This window comes from Neolamprologus multifasciatus, chromosome 8 (assembly GCF_963576455.1).
Source record: "Neolamprologus multifasciatus chromosome 8, fNeoMul1.2, whole genome shotgun sequence".
NCBI lineage: Eukaryota > Metazoa > Chordata > Actinopteri > Cichliformes > Cichlidae > Neolamprologus > Neolamprologus multifasciatus.
In genome coordinates, this window is record NC_140446.1 from 8,635,591 (window position 1) to 8,655,311 (window position 19,721).

General features: G+C 37.6%; 2 protein-coding genes across 6 annotated transcripts; both read right to left on the bottom strand.

Moving 5' to 3' along the window:
- Positions 1–1,231: 1,231 nt before the first annotated feature.
- On the bottom strand, positions 1,232–6,233 carry lrrc59 (leucine rich repeat containing 59). Of its 4 annotated transcripts, none has more exons than XM_085169519.1 (8): positions 6,080–6,233; positions 5,825–5,934; positions 5,608–5,667; positions 4,478–4,636; positions 4,073–4,177; positions 3,918–3,990; positions 2,522–2,713; positions 1,232–2,337 (listed from the first exon to the last, which is right to left on the bottom strand). In XM_085169519.1, the coding sequence occupies exons 2-8, from the start codon at positions 5,924–5,926 to the stop codon at positions 2,057–2,059; spliced, it is 972 nt and encodes a 323-aa protein (XP_085025645.1). In that variant the 5' UTR covers positions 5,927–5,934; positions 6,080–6,233; the 3' UTR covers positions 1,232–2,056. The 4 variants fall into 4 exon arrangements, with proteins under 4 accessions (XP_085025645.1, XP_085025643.1, XP_085025644.1 ...); XM_085169517.1 differs by having other exon boundaries at positions 1,232–2,340; positions 6,080–6,232; XM_085169518.1 differs by having other exon boundaries at positions 1,232–2,340; positions 5,825–5,963; positions 6,080–6,226.
- A 103-nt stretch (positions 6,234–6,336) lies between these two features.
- On the bottom strand, positions 6,337–14,497 carry LOC146512425 (5-hydroxytryptamine receptor 3A-like). 2 transcript variants are annotated; one of them, XM_085169523.1, is made up of 8 exons: positions 14,059–14,497; positions 13,340–13,384; positions 11,990–13,193; positions 11,705–11,865; positions 9,275–9,485; positions 8,419–8,598; positions 8,185–8,255; positions 6,337–8,014 (listed from the first exon to the last, which is right to left on the bottom strand). In XM_085169523.1, the coding sequence occupies exons 3-8, from the start codon at positions 12,057–12,059 to the stop codon at positions 7,778–7,780; spliced, it is 930 nt and encodes a 309-aa protein (XP_085025649.1). In that variant the 5' UTR covers positions 12,060–13,193; positions 13,340–13,384; positions 14,059–14,497; the 3' UTR covers positions 6,337–7,777. The 2 variants fall into 2 exon arrangements, with proteins under 2 accessions (XP_085025649.1, XP_085025648.1); XM_085169522.1 differs by lacking the exons at positions 13,340–13,384; positions 14,059–14,497 and having other exon boundaries at positions 11,705–12,085.
- Between the last annotated feature and the right edge of the window lie 5,224 nt (positions 14,498–19,721).

The following is a 19,721-nucleotide window of genomic DNA, read 5'->3' on the forward strand; positions in this document are numbered from 1 at the left end:
ACATTTCACCAAACTACAAAACCCAGAAAGCCAACTCTCCAACTTGTTGGGGTTATAACTCTAAAAAAATGTGTCAGCATTTACATAAATGACCAGGATGTTGACCATTTCTTCTATTCCATATTGCACCACCTTCAACACTATTTTGAATGCTATGCTAAAGCTGAAATACGTCGAATTAGCAGAGGAGAGATGGAACTTAAAAAAAATGCATAGTACGAGTCCTGCCTTTATTTATTGCCCAAAGTATGTCTGCAGCTAATATCATGAAATGGCAGTGCAGAGACTGAACACTATATTTTACATTAACAAAGACAAAACTAGACCTGAACCTATTGACAGCTTTTTCTTGTCACCAAGGTGTTATTCTGTCACAAATAATATACGAGCCAAATATGTTTTGCAGCGCATTTAATTATGCCGACAGGAAAATTACACAAAGAACAGATTTTTTTAAAAAAAGGCTTTTTATTTACACTGCTAATTCAATATGCACATTGAACTAGCAGTCTTGGGGGTTAGATAGACATAGATAGACATGCCACGCTCTTAAAAACAGCACACCACGCTTTCAACAAAGTGATGCCAAATTCACAACTAAAGAGGTTTGAAACAGAATATCTGAGTTTTATTTGTCCTTCACCGCTGCATCTGAATTAAACATTAATTTATTGCGACAGTAGCAAAGCTTGTTTATTGGTAGTCCAGTTTAAAGACAAATTTAGAGTTTGCACATTGTTACTGAAAAATTAGGTCTGCAAAAAATACTCACAGTTGGGAAGCAGGAAAAAATCTGAAATGATACAATCTGTGCAGGATTTATGAAAAAAAAGTGTTATCAAGTTTAAAATGACCTGTTGTATTAGAATCATCAGCATTGGCTGAGCTTTAATTTATATCAGAACTGAAATTATTTAGTATTTCTAAATTTGCACATTGAGCTTTCAAGGTAAACGTTTGTTTTCTGATTTGCTGGTGTTGTTTATTATAAATGCACATAAAGGAAACAGAGCTTTATAGTGAAATGGAAGACATCGAATTCGATCTTGGAAGATGGTTGTTGGGCCACTGGATGGAGGCCATCCTTTCCTATTGATAAAGATCTCTTCCCATGACATTCATACACCATCAAAGTAATGAATTACACTTTCTTTCTTTATTTGTGCAGACAGATTTCTTGCACGTACTACAGCAGCATTTATTTATTGTGCAGAAAAACCGAGATGTGCTGTTGAAATTGCCCTTTTCTTTTATTATACGGGATTAGATTTGTGGTTAAGCAACTTTACACCATCAGAAAGGGGATTTTTGCTCTTGTTAAAGATCTGGAAGCAGGAAACATGTACTACATGAGATATTTTGCTCTCTGCTGGATAATACCGACACTTTTTCTTAACTACCTCTGATATCTTTGGTATTTGTGTGACTGAAAACGTTTTACCGGCTGAGGATATAAGCTGTGACAACATAAAATCCACTTCTATCATTTGGACTCCAAAGTGCAAAATTAAGGAGGGTTGACTATATGGCTGGAAAGGCTTTGTATTGACACAGCTTTTACTGCACATGCTCAGACTGCCTGATCTAACACTGGCAAATGGACAACTGTGACTGGCAGCTAACATGTGACTGGTGCAGCACAGACAGGGCCCCCTGACACTTCACTGAACGTCTCTCAAATACAGCCTGTGCTCCGTGTAATGCACAGAAAACAAACCAGCTGGCTGCTGGTCAAAGTGCAAAACATGGTCGACAGGGAGACATTTAAGATGATTACTTCTTCTTCTTTTTTAAAAAACACACTGTAGTACAAAGAGGGTACAAGAGAGACAATTCCATAGGAATTTAAGATGGTTTTCACACCTGTTCCATTGTCATTTATCTGTACAGACCTTTCACCTCCCCAGCATCACAAACATGGTAAGGAGATGCAGGGTTACCCACTTTAATGAGACTCATGATTTCTCATATTTAAAAAACAAACAAACAAAATCCCTTGGTTCACAGGTGATAGTGGAAAACCTGGAACTCTGAGCTTTGATGGACGCATGAGTATTTAGTTCTTAGATGTTTGTGTGGATTCGAGAAGCTCTTTCGCTGCAGTCGACAGATTCTGCACCAGCTGTCTGAGCACAACCTGCTGCTCTTTGGCCCAGGATAGGCCGTCGTCCACTGCGGTGTTTATCGGCAGACAGAAAGCTTCCTTTTGCAGGTCAGTCAGGCGACAGACAGCGGCGACTCCGGCCAATCCCACGAGCAGCAGGAGAAGGAGCTTGAAGATCAGACCAATGACAGAACGGCGAGGTTTAGGCTTAGACTCCACAGCGACCTTTTTATCTGCTGTAATGAAACACATGTTTGACATCAGAGTGACTCATCAAACCAGAAATAAAAGATTTTCTGACCACTTTGAGTGATTTGTGCATTTCAAAGAAAAAGGAAAAAAGAAAAGGCCTGTTACAAGCTGAATAAAGTCTTCAAACATAGACACGGATACTTTCTATTTCAATAGATTTACCACCTGCTGCCGGTCCGTTCTTCTTCTTCTTCTCCTCACTTTTCTTCTTCTGTTGCTCTTGTGCAGCCAGTGCTGCCTTCTGAGCATTGTACTCTTTCCTCCTCTTCTCCTTCTCCTCTGCCTTTTCCCGTTTGCGAGCCTCCCTCTCTCTGGCCTCCCGCTCCCTCTGCTTCGTCTCCCTCTTCCTCTCCAGCTCTGATTAAAGGATGAAGGAAATGTGGCCAGAAGAGATGCAATTACACAGATTTATTCTTGCTGGGACATTATAAGCTTGTATTTCAGGGAGCTTTTTCCTGCTGTCCATAAATGAGATGAAGTGCATTTACTTCTTTTCACAGTGGCAACAAGACTCCCATTAACAACGATCCTCTCGGTCTGTTGTTTGCGATACTTTTTCAAATAATCCAGAACAAAAACAACCCACAAAATTATTGTGCGAGTCTGCACTAACCTTTTAATACATTTATCTATCTGAAAACTCTGATTTTTAACAATAATAGATTTGAGTGGTGGAGCAATGCATGCATGAATGAATGAATTCATGAACACACTTTACAGTAAAGTCGTAAGTATAGTTTTCCTTGTTTAATTTGTCTTGATGTCACATTTTTAGATTCATACTATTTAGACTTTTTGTGTTTTAAACCCCCAACTAGGAACATAACATACTTGTGTCTGTGTAAAAATAAACTAGCGTACTAGCAGTCTTATTTTACACATGTAATCATTCTGTGTCACTGCAACTTTTAACCATAATGTTTTAATAGTAAGAACAATATTAATTGTGATAGAATTCACCCTCAAAGTCCCACATTTTCATCAGAATTATTTTTTATTATTCATTTTTATTATTATTTTTCCTGTTTTTTTGGTTTTTTTGTTTTAATAGCACTTCTGTAGTATTAATTCTATAATCCTCCATTTTTATTCAGTCAACATTTTCAAATCCTTTTATAGTCTGTTCCAAGGGCACAGTGAGACTCGTGCTTCATTAATGTACATCAATCGGTGTGAATACTAATGGTTGATAACATCTAAGTTTCCTTACTGTACGCAGAGCATTTTAAATGTGCTTTTTCATAATTTCTACAACCCTGGATCTCAGTAAGAAATACTTAACTTCACTGTATTCCACTGCATTTGTTTTTTTAAAGCTACAGATGAAGTTTCCGCTACATTTCACACAACTTCAAAAATGTGTTGTTTGTGTGGACGATACGCAGGATAGATATGTTCCTGTAACACTTGGGGAGAATATGACCCCACTTTGCAAATCAGTTTCTTTTAATGTATCAAACAGCTTTCTCAACCAAATGCAACAGTATACTTGTTAGTTTAAAATAGCTTTTTTTCTCCTTGTATTACTTTTTTGAAGTTCTCAAATGATTATGCTGCCTACCTTTTTCTCTTAAAAGTCGTTTCTCTCGAGCATGATCGACCTCCTCCTGAATGGCTCTCATGTGCTGCAGAACCTAAAAAACCCCACGATCTTTAGTATTTGGACGCATTTATGGTAATATCATCAATTTGCTGACTTGTCATTCTCTCTGTCACCTTAGTGGCGCACTGTTTGCACTGTTTCTCATCCAGACAGTCTCCTGCTGCCTTGGCCAGGCCAAGCTCCAGTGGGTTATCCTTTAGGTCCAACCATTTGAGACTCTGAACACAAAGACACACACAGAAAGAGCTAAAACTGAGCTTTGGAACCTCAACAACCACATGCTTTACACCTTGTAATTACAAAGTAAGAAAACAGCAAGTTATCAGCAGCAGCAAAGGTTAACAAAAAAGCAAAGGATTTTTGTTTAGAAACACATATACTAGCTTCTTCCTGAGATTTAGGAGATTTACATCCAGTAGCTCAAACTCTGGCTATGAATTTAGCTCTTTATGCTAAGCTAAAGCTGCTGGATGAGGCTAACTTAAACAATGGATGCACATCTATCAAAGAACACACACCCTGAGCTGAGAGAAGCTCACTGGCAGATTTGTCAGCTTATTGTTGTACAGGTCTAGATGCTGAAGGTTCACTAGGTTCCCCAGGTCATCTGGCAGACTGCTCAGCTGGTTTTTACTCAGATCCACCTTCACTAGGTGGGTCAGGTTGCAGAACTCTGGCTGCAGGAGGATAACCCAGTCAAAGAGACACACAGCAGTTATAAACATCCCAGCTCATTCATTAAGACTAGGGATGCAACGATACCAATTTTTTCAAACCGATATGATACCGATACTTGGATCTGAGTACTTGCCGATACAGAGTACAAAAGACGATACTTCTACCACACACACACACACACAAATACAATTAATTGGAAGACAGGTTTTATTATATTCCCTGTCGATAAAAAATAAAATCTTAATAAAAATGACCACAAAAAAATTTCAAGTGAAAAATAAGCACTTCTGTTAAATTATTGTAGAGTCTCCACATTGTAATTTAACAAAATATCACTGAACTATTGGCACTGTCTCGAGCTTTCAGAATAATAAATAAACACTTCTGTTTGGAATAAAATAAATACAAATTAGGTTTGTGAATAAAATAAACTTTTAAATTATTGCAGAGTGTCCATATTGTAAACAAACAAACAAAATAATTATTATTAAATAAATAATAAATAAAATAATAATTGGCTCCCTAGTGGCCAATCTAAAAAACTACAACAGAAATGACAAGCCACCCTCTGATTAATGAAATAAGTTGGTATCGGTTCATGGTATCGGTTAACTTTTACGAGTATGAGTACACACACATTTTACAGTATCGGTATCGGTGCATCCCTAATTAAGACATTTGAATGCATGCAGGGTAATTCAACTTGTGGCTCCCAGAGTTTCAGAAAATGTAAGTTACTGAAAATACTTCACTAAAGCAAGAGTGATTACTTTTTAAAACAATGAAAAAGTAACTAAGACAAAGAAATACTTAAAACATTTGAAGATGATCAAATACCTAATAATATAAAATAATTTTGACCTCTAAAACTTCTCAAACAAACAGTCTTTGCAAAAAAAAAAAATATTATTAAGCGCATCAACTTGATCAAAAACAAACAAAATGTTTAATCTGAGTGTTCAATACTCACAGGAAGGGAGGTAATGTTGTTACAAGATAAGTCCACAACTGTTACTTTGGGGAACAGGGCCTATTGGAAAACATCACATTACAAGTCAAGTTTGACATTAGTGGCAGGTAATTATTTAACAAGCATTTTAACCAAGAAACAGAAATGGGAACAAACCACAGCAGAGTAACGGTGAGTGTAAAACTACAGTATGCTTTGAAGCAGCTGAGTAACTTACCAGCTCCCTGACTGGCACCTCAGTGAGATTACACAAGCTCAGGTCCACTTCATTCCCACTGATTTTATCCTTCAGGTTCAACACTTTGCTGTTTTTACTCATTCTGGAGTCTGTGGTGAGTAAACACACATCACAGGGACTGTGACAAAGAAATACTGACATGAGTGGCCAGTTTCTGTAGTTTTTTACTGCAGATACTTCTGAACTAGCAACAGGAAAACCCTGCAATGTGAACATTTTACGCGACCTGCTCACCTGTTTCGACAGCTGCGGCACAACTGTGTTAAAAGTGAAAAACGACGAAAGAGAGCGACGGATTCACCTTGTAAATGTGGTTAAAATGCGTTAGAAGGAGAGCTCTATAAGGCTGGAGAAACTGCTTCTGGCAGCACTGACTGCTTCAATGAAAATCCACGTCACTAACTGAGCGACAATACGGAGATACTGAAGCAAACAGCGCCCCCTGTAGCAACGGAGGAAACAGCGCACTGCAACCAGTGCTATCTTTGATCTTATTCTTAAAGGTCATAATATACTAAATTATAAATGATGAATATAATAATATGCAATTATTAAATAAAATATAAATTGTGAATAATAATTATAAACAAATTAAAATAGTTAGTTTGTGGGGGCAATAGAAATGGCAGTTATATTTGATATGTCAATCCATGCTTCTCTTTTTGACATACCTCAAGTGCAAAAGAACCCAAACTTCAGCATCTTCTCTTAAATTTACATAGATGTGAAATTAAGAGGCTTAAACTGATTGTACAAGAGGAAGCTTTAATGAAAAGTTTTGCAATTGTGCAACGTTTCTAATGGAAAAATTAATGAAAGAGTCCCTTTAGCGCTGAGCCCAAAGACAAATTATCTACTATATCTTTCACCAGGCATTGCTATTAAATTGAATGTTGAGAAATTATGTAATTCAGAATTTGTGAAAATTTACATTGTGATTTGTAAAGTGTCTTGTACACATTTGCTGGTAAAAAAAAAAAAAAATCCACCACCTGCAACTTAAAATACAACATCAAGAAATAGCCAGAACCAATGTTTTATCAATGCCAACCTTCTAGAAATTGGCAATAGTCTAACACTGCACCAAATTTTAAATATATTATATAAGAAGAAGAAGAAGAAAGAAGAAAAAGTATTTACCATTTTGGATAGTTACAGCGTGGAGATAGATCTCTCTGGACTGCACACTCACCCACACACATACACTCAATAGGAACACTTTCCTTAATTCTCTGTGACACACATTTAGACATTGCTCAAATATTTTGGTTCATATTAACATGATAGTAGGACAAAGTTGCTGTCAATTTGTCAGCTGGACATCCATGATGTGATAATGTTTCAATACATCCCAAAGGTGCTGGGTTGATTGGCTGGTTATGTTTGATTGGCATTTACAACAACAAGCAGTTAAATAAGTGTACCTCATAAAGACCGCTGATTGTACATTCCAATTTCCATTTATTTTACTTTTTTCATTTGATATACTTTGATACATGCTCCTGGTTGGTTTTTTGGTTGTTATAGAAAGACATAATGACTACGCATTAAAAGAGCATACAGTTGTAAATGTGCACATAAAGCAGCAGTAGCTACATTGTTTTACATTCCCACAGATGAGCTTTTAACTCGATTTGTCAGCTACACTTACAAAACACTAGACTTTAAATAATTAATTGTGTACTTGAAGAATAAACTGAGCCTTTCACATCAAAAGAGTGTAATACATACAGTAATGTATAACAGGTCAGTAAATATTAGATGCATCAGATGAGACAAAATTGACCTAACTGGCCTATTCCTTGGTTTAATCCAAAGGAAATGAACTACAGGTGTGAACAAAGACCACACATAAGTACATGTAATCAGCAATATTTATAATTATTCTAATTATTCTAATTATTATTATTATTTCATTGGACTTTAGAGATACTAGTCTTCAGCAGTTCTCCACAATAAAAACATAGTTCCTAAAAATACAGTGACTGCTATGATATAGCAAATTAAGAAAACCCTGTTGATGACTTTAACCATTCTGGTCCAGTAGCCGGATTTCTCCTGTTTGCTTCCATTGCTGTTGAGCAGATTCACCGTTTTCTCAATCCTCTCCAGCTCATCTGAGATCTTTTCCATATCAAATGACATCTCCATCAGTTTGTTGGTGCTACCCTAATGTGGTTTCATAGAAAGGCAATTAACAAGGTTTTAGGCCATATATGGTCTATTAGTGGCTGCTACATGCAATAAACATTTTTTTCCTTCTAATGTAATTTTTTTCTCATTCAGTATAGGGATATATTTCTTCCATGCATATAATAGCTGTTGTACTTTAATCTAACCTCTTTGGTCACAGGTGGTGCTTCATCAGTAGCTGCATAGACAGATGCACAGTGAATCAATTTTGTCATGTCTAAAGGACATACAGAACGCCACACCATTAGAATGATACAAACAATCAGTGTATAGTAAGCTCTGAAACAGTCTGAGCTTGTAAACCGTACCTACACATACAAACCTGCAAGAGTAATAGAGGTTTGTATGATAAGCTTATATGATACTATGGGACAGCATACCTCTAAAAGAGCACTGAAAGTTGGATTTGCCCTGTTTGTCCCCACATCTCTCAGTCAGGCTTTGGTCCCCATTTGTCTCATTGTGTTGGGCTGTTGAGTCTTTCTCAATCAGATACATCACCAACATTGTCTCCAGTAGGCTGAGCAGCATGAGAGCAAAAATTCCAATACAGTAGATTGCTGAGGAGAGCAGACAGCATCAATAAGATGGAGAAGTAAATAATTATTGAGTCTGTAAGCCAGATTAACCAACAGTCTACAGCAGCACATAACCATTTTTTAAATTTAAAAACTGCCATTGGTGTCTACTAAAGAAACATTGTATGAATTTTGCAGTTTTTTAATTTGTATTTTATTCTTTTCCTTTTCAGAGTGCAACATTTTGAGAGTAGAGTATTAAAATCATACAGATATGACTTATTAAGGTTTGCACAACAATTAGCCCTGAAAAATAACAAAAACACTCATATACTAGTTTGTTTCCTTTATTTGAAATGCCAGGGGATGTATAATTGACACGATTGGACTGCTCAAAGCACTAACTGTACTGGCTGTGTACTGGTATTTTGATGTGATACAACAGAACTTAACTGAAGTGAAATTAGACTGGAGCACTAGAGTGAAGGCCAGAATCCCAGTAATGACACATAATGTGTTGAGTCAGCAAAGTTACTTGTTGTTACAGTGAGATGAGCAGCTTGAAGTGTTTTGCGGGTGGATCAGTACATCTTTGGTTGCTTTGGTCATTATTAAAATTAATTGTGTTTTAAAACAAATAGCTCAGTGATAAAAGATCTCAACTCTGCAGTAAAACTGGTGCGCTATGCACAGTCAAACAAAGATTCAGCTGCATTACCTATAAGTGGAACCTTGTTTGAAGAGCAGGGCAGAATGTCATTGAGAATAAGTTGCATCACTGTGACAGCGAGCAGGACAGTGATCTTTAAGCCCAGTTTCTCGCCACCACTGTCTGAGATCAGGAAAGAAGCCAAGTCCAGAAACAAGAAGAAAAGGACTGGCAGCAAGAAATTGGCAATGTAGAGTACAGATCTCCTCTTCATGGTAATCTGCCAAATTTTATGTCAGGTGGTTATGTTGGATAGAGGTAACTATACATATGCTAACAAGATAGCCACAGAGTGAGTAACAATATCAAACATTTTCTTTGCTGCAATAAACAAAAATTATGTGACAATGTGCAGTAGCAAAAAGAATATTATATTCAGTTCAGTTCATTTTTATTTCAAACATGTGCCTTCACAATCATTACAAAATATTATTCCATTCTTTTGTTTGAAAAGGAGGAGGCAGAAGTATACACTTATTAGTCCCTACCCCCTCAACTTTTACCTCTCATTGATTTAATTTTCTTTTAGCCTTAAATTAAGCAAACAACATATGAAGCAAAAGTAAAGCAAAGACAAAAACAAACAAACAAACAAATAAACAAGCCCCACCACAGTATAGTTACTTTCATATAAAGAAGGACTGAACGTTTGCAGATTGACAAATTATGAGACAAACAAACTAAAACACTATCACGAGCAACATTACCGCCCTGGTTAACCCTGTTTTCTTCATTCTTATATTTGTTAAAAATGTGTTTTTTATATTTCATTTTAAACTGGTTTATGTTGTTACTTTCTTTCATTTCTTCTCTTAGACTGTTCCATAATTTAACTCCTGCTATAGAGATAGAACAACTTTAAAAAGTATGTCTAACACTTTGTATTTTTAGATTCCATTTCCCTCTTAAGTTATACCCACCTTCTCTTTCTATAAACAATTTACAGATTTCTTTTGGAAGCATTTTATTTCTTGCTTTAAAAAATAATTTGCACTGTTTTAAACTCCACCAAGTCTTGGAATTTAATAGCTTGCATTTTGAAAAATAGTCTATTTGTATGATCCCTGTACCCTGCATTATGTATTAATCTGATGGCCCTTTTCTGTATTATATTTATTTATAAATTATAAATAGCATCTTCTATCTGAGCATCCCTCCCTTGCTCAGCTGTTCCCTAGCCGTTATAGGTAGGAGTCATATACATGCCGCCGCTGCCTCAGTTTGGACTGGCTATATATTTTTGTTGATTGATGCAACTTGTGGTTTGTAGAGATCACCTGCAGATTATTTGCCCTGAGGCCTTCCATCTATCTATTTTGTGCTGTACATTCAGTTATTTTACTTGGTAGTTAACAATGTCTGCTTTCTCTGAGAATCAATGCCGTTTGATCGGTATGTAACTTTGACTTGCAAAGATCTTAGCATTATTCCTGTCACCATTGTTATGCTAAATTTAAAGGAACATTTCTGTACACCTACACTCTATTTTACAAATGAAATATATATATGAGTAATTTATGTATATTAATAAAGTGACTATCCATCCATTCATCCATTCTCCTCCACTTATTTTTTTCAGGGTTGCGGGGAGGCCAGAGCCTATCCCAGCTGTCACAGGGCTGACACATAGACACAGACAACTATTCGCTCTCACATTTCCACCCGAATTCACACCTATGAGCAATTTAGAGTTTCAAATTAACCTATACCCACTAACTACATGTCTTTGGACTGTGGAGTGAGGAGTACTCAGAGAGAACCCATGCAAACATGGGGAGAACTCAGGAGAGAATTTCAGTTTTCAGGCCCCTCTTCTATGGAACCAGCTTCTAGTTTGGATTCAAAAGACAGACACTATCTCTACTTTTAAGATTAGACTTAAAACTTTCCTTTTCGATAAAGCATATAGTTAGGGCTGGATCAGGTGACCCTAAATCATCCTTTAGTTATGCTGCTGGTGTAGGTGGCTGAGGGATTCCTGTGATGCACTGAATATTTCTTCTTCAGTCCCCTTTCTCACTCACTATGTGTTAATAGACCTCTCTGCACTGAATACTACTTGATTTTAATCTCTGTCTCTCTTCCACAGCATGTCTTTTATTCTGTCTTCTTTCTCTCACCCCAACCGGTCGCAGCAGATGGCTCCGCCCCTCCCTGAGCCTGGTTCTGCCGGAGGTTTCCTCCTGTTAAAAGGGAGTTTTTCCTTCCCACTGTCGCCAGAGTGTGCTCCCCCTTAATAAAGTGTATTTATCTGAAATTTATCATTGCTAATTTGAACCAACTAACTTGGCAACAAGCACACTGCATTGCTACAACTTACTAAACCGCAGAAGCATGGATAGTGATATCCTTCATTTGCTGTGGAAATATGAGTCATCATAGTGTGGCTAAAGTATGCAATGTACCCGATTTTTTTATTCTGCTTTTAGCGATACTTACAGTGTAAATAATCGTAGTTTGGTTGAAGCCAAAATGGTTAACAGTTTTGTTGGTGACTGACATGTTGATGAACAGCCACTCGTACTGTGTGTGCATCACCTCACGAGACCACGCTGAGATCAAAGTACTGTTTTCCTGGTAGAATAACAGAATTTCTTCATCTGTAGTGAAATATAAAAATAACTGTGAGCAGTCCAACAAGGAAGGTATACATGTTGTGGTTTCTGATGCTGTGTGTTCATCAGACCATTGAAAACACATGCAAACAAAATGTTATGGGCTCACCAGAGTGCATGATAGACTTCACGGAGAGGTTGCAGCTCTGAATGTCAAAGGGGAATTTGTACACGTGCATCTTGCAGGTGCTTAGCACTACTTGATCATTCCTAAATTCAACCCAACCGTAATTCCTAATGTTGAGATAAGGACTTGGAGAGGCTTTGTCCTTCTCTGTCCTGAGTAACCAATGAGAACAAATTAGATTATGGTAACTAAAAATAGTATATTATCTGTTACGGACTGTAACAACCTAAGTACACCTACTATGTAAACAAAAAACTCTCAGGTATAAGAATGGTATTTTGTTTAGTATCTACAGCATAAAACAGCTAACTAGCTACTGGTGGGAGGGGCTTAAATGGAAGATTCATCTAGATTTCTGTGCGCCACATCTTAGTTACTCACTGCGCTGCTTTAAACTGCTATGAACTAAAAAGAAACTAGGGTGACCAAAGTCTAATTTCTGAAGTTCAAACACATTTTGATATTTTTTAAAATCTTCGGTCAAGTCTTACGCATGGCTTAAACATAACTGCTGTACTGTGACCACTCGCATTAGCAGATCCTTAGAAGGCTGCTGCATTCAGATACAGCACAGAAAAGAATATTACAGAAGAAAATGACCTGAAAAATATCACTTCTACATTTGAGAGAGATTTCAAGAGGCTTATAAGGTGAGATAGTGGATCGTTAATAATATTATTATTAATAATAAGAAGGATGCTACCGGTAAAAACTTTGAACAAAGAGGACTTAAACAGTTTTGTCTGCAAAGCAGTGATGTCTGACAAAATCACCACCATCAAGACAATGGATGCACTGTGATCATTGCATCATATTTCCTCTTTGTTTTTTTGTATGGTGATTCAAAGTTTCAAAGACAAAATGTCTCGGGTAAAGATTGTTTTTTTCTAACCTTTTTATTAGCTATATTTTCTATTCCATTAGCTATTTGATGACTGAAAGGCTACAGCTTGATGAAAATGTATGTTTTCTCTGCAAATGAATCTAAATGTCTCAGGCTTTTGTCATTTCTAAACAATAACTTAATTTCTTCGGTAGTGACTGTTTGTGAATCAGTGAGTGTTTATTAAACTTACATTTCTTCAATAGTTAGATCCGGCATCCACAAAAGCTTGGTTGGAACTAATATATGATCAAGTCCACAGAACTCATTTGGATCCCACCAAATGTGCTCATTGTCCCATCTCTGCACAGAGGAATGACAAAAAGAGAGACGAGGTACAAGTAGAGGGGGGAAAAAAGCGAGGAAAAGATGAAAATGTCATTTTAAAAATAATACTTTTAATTTCACCAATAGAGTGAGAAATTATGTATTTTTAAGAGTAGGCTCACCAAATAAACCCAAATGTAAGAAATGAAGGTCTGATCAGTTTCTCTCTGTGAGCAAAGAAATTGAGCAGCGTTACTTCGGGGAGAAGCTGAGCTTTTCTCAGTGCCATCTCACATCATCTGATGGCTAATGGCATACAGTTAATTCAGTTCAATTTTATTTATATAGCACTAAATCACAACAATGGTTACCTCAAGGGGCTTTGTATTGTAAGGTAAACACCCTAAATTAATAGAGAGAAACAACAACAATCAAACGGCCCCCTTTGAGAAAGAACTTAGTGACAATGGGAAGGAAAAACTCGCTTCTAACGGGAAGAAACCTCCGGCAGAACCAGGCTCGGGGACGGGTAGCTAACTGCCATGACTAATTGGGGGTGAGGGAAGGAAGACAGGACAAAAGACACACTCATCTGCAAACCACTTTGCAACCAGAGTCCACCACAACTCCCCCTTCCATGCCTTTTCTGACTTAATCAACAACTTTCCATGTAGTCAGAGAGGGGAGGGGGGGGGGGGGGTCGGTCACATACAGATGGAAATGACAGTAATTAATTGACTTAAATTGTCCAGAATGAAATGCAGTATTTTAAAAATTTCCAGCTACGTGAATGTAGCTGAAAAAGATGGTTCGCTGTGATCCTTTTAATCAGCTACAGAGGAAATAGCATTAAAAACAAGAGCAGTCATTAAAAATAAACAAAACAGTAAAAATAACTTACCACATCTAGGATGGCAAAAATTTTCATTTCAACAAATATCCATGTAAGATGATTGTGGCGTTTAACAGGCCGGCTCACAGTGTATTTGTCACTGTCTTCGGTTAGGTTCAGGTAGTTTACAACAGCTTGAGAACTGCAACTTTCATCAGTGTCCATTTGTCTATCTGAAATGAATACACATATAATGCATTAGAGAGTAAATTCCTGCAAGAAAAAGAAAAAACAAATTCCACCTTCCACTCTTCCATGCTAATTTAATTTGCTTTCAAAAAGCACTTCAGTGATCTGGTGGTTATCGAGACTTCAAACTTCATGTTTATCCATGTTAATGCTTATGAGCTAATGGTGTCAATGAACAACAGAACAACACTTCTGTGGGTACGTATAGACTGCTTCAGGAACCTTTTAACAAGCCATGAAAAGCATGGGATCACAAATGTAACCCAGTATCTAGGGGCTTGTGGTCACAAAAAGGCCTGAATTGAGCATGTATATATAATCAATTCTCTAATGAAATTATTGTAAATGTGAAAATCTGAGCAGACAATTCAATTTAAAAACAAGTCTTCATTTAAATTCAGTTTTCTAAACGCATAAGTTTCAGCAAGTTGTTATTGACTCAATACAGGCATAAACACTCAACCCAGAATTAAAACAATAACCTGGTTCAGTCTGCACGTATACTCACAGTCTACAATATTAGACAGATTGAGAAGAAAGACAAGAAGAAGAAAAAGAAGCTTTGCAGGTTTTGTTTCATACCTCGCATTTGTTCAAAGATCAGAATATCTTCAGGATTCTTTATCTCTGCAGGGTAATTAACTGAAAGAAGAACATATGGGATGTTATTTTCTACATTTTTCAGTATATGGTATTTGGTAAGTGTTGGTTTAATTTATTTATCTGTTAGTATATTTACCTTGGGAGGAGCAGCTATATTTTATGGCATCAAATCCATTTAAAATGCTCACAAGTACATGTGTACTTACTATTTCTTCTTTATTTAGTCAGGAAAATTATCCACAACAAAAACACCACCTGACTAAAGAAATGGGAAAGCTTAATCATTACACAATATTTATATAATTAGATTCTTACTTGACATTCCAGTTAGTTGTACCTCAGGACTGGAAGCACTTCCATCTGGCAAAAAACAAACAAATAAACAAACAATACACATCTCTTAGATTATTCATATTTTATCATCTGTTAATAACATCTAACTATTTTCTTATCAACTTGTACAATTCATTGTCACTATGGGGCTGGCAGGGTAGGGCACAGCTTGGAGAGGTTGCGAGCTCATCACAGGGCAAACACAGAGCGAAAAAGTTTTGAAGTGTTTGTTCTGTACCATAATCTTGTATCTCTAAACTGGAGGCATTTCCACCTGAAAGAAATGAGTTTTTAATACAAAAATGAAAAGCAAAATTTCCTACTTTACATATTTTATCATCCAGGAAGGACAGTAAGATGACAATAGTTACAAATATCAACCATTTTGCCATTTTATGCAAGCCACAAAGAAAAGCTGCACTCATGACTGATCTGGGCTGCCTCTTTTACTGCCAGCCCAGATCAGCTAATTGCTCAGTTTATACCATTTATCCACTTGGCAAATCTTATATATAATATTTTTTGAAAAGTAATAGTTTGTTTGAGCAGGAATTTAGCAACCAAAACTTGCCATGAAGGTTTATCTTACTCATTTGTGTAAATATTGTCAGTAAATTATTCCAACTGGATACATCACAGAGATGCCTACAAGATGAGAAGCAAGCATCTACCCTAGACTAAAATATTTATAATAAGTAAAAACAGTCTTTCAATAAATTTAACACACATGCAGTACACAATAACGTCTCAGCTTACCTTTGAGGAGGAGTAGAAAAAAGAAACCCACAATTCTCATGGCTGTGAGTGTGTTAACCTCTCTATGTTGTCTGCAGATGCTGCACTAATCTCACTGCCCTCACTGGAAGAGGGCGGGGAAAATGTAAAGACTTACTGCACATTTATGTCCACATCAATTGTAAGAGCGTAATGGCTGCAGCATATTGGCAACCAGTAACACCAATGGTGCTGTTACAAAGTCAGTGAAAAAAAACTGCCTGAATGTGAAAGTAAATAAACAGAGCAAAATCAAAGCAAAATCAATATTTATTAGTAGAAATTAATAAAATGTGATAATCATTGTTTTGTACTGGTGCTGTATAAATTCCACTTAAGGACTACTCTAGGTTGTTGTGGTATCAAAGGGACGATTACCTTAAACAAGTGAATATATTACAGATTTTTAGAACTATTTAATGAGGAAATGATAAGAATCAGCAGAAAAATACTTTGCAAAAATATATTTTGATAGAAACTTGATAGAAACAAAATCTTTCCTTGGTCAATGTGTGATTCATGTTTGTTTATCACATTTATTACTTTATGTGGTAAAGTAAAGGCATTTAACCCATAGTAATAATTTATTTTACTGTAAAAGAGTGTTTTTCTTTTTCAAATAAAAGACTGGTGTTTTCTTTGCATTTCACACTTTACCTTTGAGGAGTCGTAGAGAACATGCAATCTCTTCAATGCATGTGGGCAGCCATCCACTTCCTCATCAGCTTTGCTAAAATCTACAGTGGGGCAAAAAAGTATTTAGTCAGCCACCGATTGTGCAAGTTCCCCCACTTAAAATGATGACAGAGGTCAGTAATTTGCACCAGAGGTACACTTCAACTGTGAGAGACAGAATGTGAAAAAAAAATCCATGAATTCACATGGTAGGATTTGTAAAGAATTTATTCGTAAATCAGGGTGGAAAATAAGTATTTGGTCAATAACAAAAATACAACTCAATACTTTGTAACATAACCTTTGTTGGCAATAACAGAGGTCAAACGTTTACTATAGGTCTTTACCAGGTTTGCACACACAGTAGCTGGTATTTTGGCCCATTCCTCCATGCAGATCTTCTCAAGAGCAGTGATGTTTTGGGGCTGTCGCCGAGCAACACGGACTTTCAACTCCCGCCACAGATTTTCTATGGGGTTGAGGTCTGGAGACTGGCTAGGCCACTCCAGGACTTTCAAATGCTTCTTACGGAGCCACTCCTTTGTTGCCCGGGCGGTGTGTTTTGGATCATTGTCATGTTGGAAGACCCAGCCTCGTTTCATCTTCAAAGTTCTCACTGATGGAAGGAGGTTTTGGCTCAAAATCTCACGATACTTGGCCCCATTCATTCTGTCCTTAACACGGATCAGTCGTCCTGTCCCCTTGGCAGAAAAACAGCCCCATAGCATGATGTTTCCACCCCCATTAGTGAAGGTTTGCCCGGTGCTGCAGCGGTCATGTCAGTGGGGGGATCCGGGGGTTTCTCTGTGAATTTCACCGTGGCAGCGCGCTCGGTGTTTTATTTTTCGCTGTAGAAAGTTTTCTTCCCATGCAGAGTGCACAGCAGACGCTAATGTTTTTGACACTTTTTACAGAACCGAACTCAAACCAATGTCAGTACTTCCACGCTGTGAATGCTGCACGGTCGTCCTCTCTCCTGCACTCCACATTATCCATTGTTGATCTGCACACGTCTGTTGCTGCCACGGACGCCGCTCGTACGTCATTGTCATGAGACACTCTCACAAACAAAATCACGACAGTTTAGTAATGCAGTAATGAAGAGTACTTACGGTAAAGTAACAGTAATCTTATTACTTTTTTGCAATAGTAATCCCTTAATTTACTTGTTACTTGAAAAAAGTAATCAGATTACAGCAACATGTTACTGTAATCTGATTACTTTTTTTCAAGTAATCAGATTGTTACTGTAATCTGATTACTTTTTTCAAGTAATCAGATTGTTACTGTAATCTGATTACTTTTTTCAAGTAATCAGATTGTTACTGTAATCTGATTACTTTTTTCAAGTAATCAGATTACTACTGTAATCTGATTACTTTTTTCAAGTAATCAGATTACTACTGTAATCTGATTACTTTTTTCAAGTAATCAGATTACTACTGTAATCTGATTACTTGAAAAAAGTAATCAGGGTGGAAAATAAGTATTTGGTCAATAACAAAAATACAACTCAATACTTTGTAACATAACCTTTGTTGGCAATAACAGAGGTCAAACGTTTACTATAGGTCTTTACCAGGTTTGCACACACAGTAGCTGGTATTTTGGCCCATTCCTCCATGCAGATCTTCTCAAGAGCAGTGATGTTTTGGGGCTGTCGCCGAGCAACACGGACTTTCAACTCCCGCCACAGATTTTCTATGGGGTTGAGGTCTGGAGACTGGCTAGGCCACTCCAGGACTTTCAAATGCTTCTTACGGAGCCACTCCTTTGTTGCCCGGGCGGTGTGTTTTGGATCATTGTCATGTTGGAAGACCCAGCCTCGTTTCATCTTCAAAGTTCTCACTGATGGAAGGAGGTTTTGGCTCAAAATCTCACGATACTTGGCCCCATTCATTCTGTCCTTAACACGGATCAGTCGTCCTGTCCCCTTGGCAGAAAAACGGCCCCATAGCATGATGTTTCCACCCCCATGCTTCACAGTAGGTATGGTGTTCTTGGGATGCAACTCAGTATTCTTCTTCCTCCAAACACGACGAGTTGAGTTTATACCAAAAAGTTCTACTTTGGTTTCATCTGACCACATGACATTCTCCCAATCCTCTGCTGTATCATCCATGTGCTCTCTGGCAAACTTCAGACGGGCCTGGACATGCACTGGCTTCAGCAGCGGAACACGTCTGGCACTGCGGGATTTGATTCCCTGCCGTTGTAGTGTGTTACTGATGGTGACCTTTGTTACTTTGGTCCCAGCTCTCTGCAGGTCATTCACCAGGTCCCCCCGTGTGGTTCTGGGATCTTTGCTCACCGTTCTCATGATCATTTTGACCCCACGGGATGAGATCTTGCGTGGAGCCCCAGATCGAGGGAGATTATCAGTGGTCTTGTATGTCTTCCATTTTCTGATGATTGCTCCCACAGTTGATTTTTTCACACCAAGCTGCTTGCCTATTGTAGATTCACTCTTCCCAGTCTGGTGCAGGTCTACAATTCTTTTCCTGGTGTCCTTCGAAAGCTCTTTGGTCTTGGCCATGGCGGAGTTTGGAGTCTGACTGGTTGAGGCTGTGGACAGGTGTCTTTTATACAGATGATGAGGTCAAACAGGTGCCATTCATACAGGTAACGAGTGGGGGACAGAAAAGCTTCTTACAGAAGACGTTACAGGTCTGTGAGAGCCAGGGATTTTCCTTGTTTGAGGTGACCAAATACTTATTTTCCACCCTGATTTACGAATAAATTCTTTACAAATCCTACCATGTGAATTCATGGATTTTTTTTTCACATTCTGTCTCTCACAGTTGAAGTGTACCTCTGGTGCAAATTACTGACCTCTGTCATCATTTTAAGTGGGGGAACTTGCACAATCGGTGGCTGACTAAATACTTTTTTGCCCCACTGTAGATGTGGTGAAGGACTTTTTAGAAACTTTAGCTTCATCTTCCAGCAGAGGAAGATTTGAAGGGGGCAAACTCAAAAAGATAAAAAAGCGAATTAATTTCCCTCCACTTGATATTTGTTTATCATTGTTTGCATCTATTCCCAATTACCTTGTTGTAGTTAATGTGCTCTGCACCAGCGTGGTCATAACTGGAAAA

What these genes read in the sequence shown, in the direction of transcription:
- lrrc59 (XM_085169517.1), bottom strand. Translation starts at nt 5,926, where the DNA reads ATGAGTAAAAACAGCAAAGTGTTGAACCTGAAGGATAAAATCAGTGGG. An exon ending in AGGTGCCAGTCAGGGAGCTG is followed by an intron (nt 5,668 to 5,824) that starts GTAAGTTACTCA and finishes GTTTTCCAATAG; the next exon opens with GCCCTGTTCCCCAAAGTAAC. An exon ending in GAAGAACGGACCGGCAGCAG is followed by an intron (nt 2,341 to 2,521) that starts GTGGTAAATCTA and finishes GTTTCATTACAG; the next exon opens with CAGATAAAAAGGTCGCTGTG.
- LOC146512425 (XM_085169522.1), bottom strand. Translation starts at nt 11,965, where the DNA reads ATGTGTTTTCAATGGTCTGATGAACACACAGCATCAGAAACCACAACA. An exon ending in AAACTACGATTATTTACACT is followed by an intron (nt 9,486 to 11,704) that starts GTAAGTATCGCT and finishes AAAATTTGGCAG; the next exon opens with ATTACCATGAAGAGGAGATC. An exon ending in AAACAAGGTTCCACTTATAG is followed by an intron (nt 8,599 to 9,274) that starts GTAATGCAGCTG and finishes TGCTCTCCTCAG; the next exon opens with CAATCTACTGTATTGGAATT.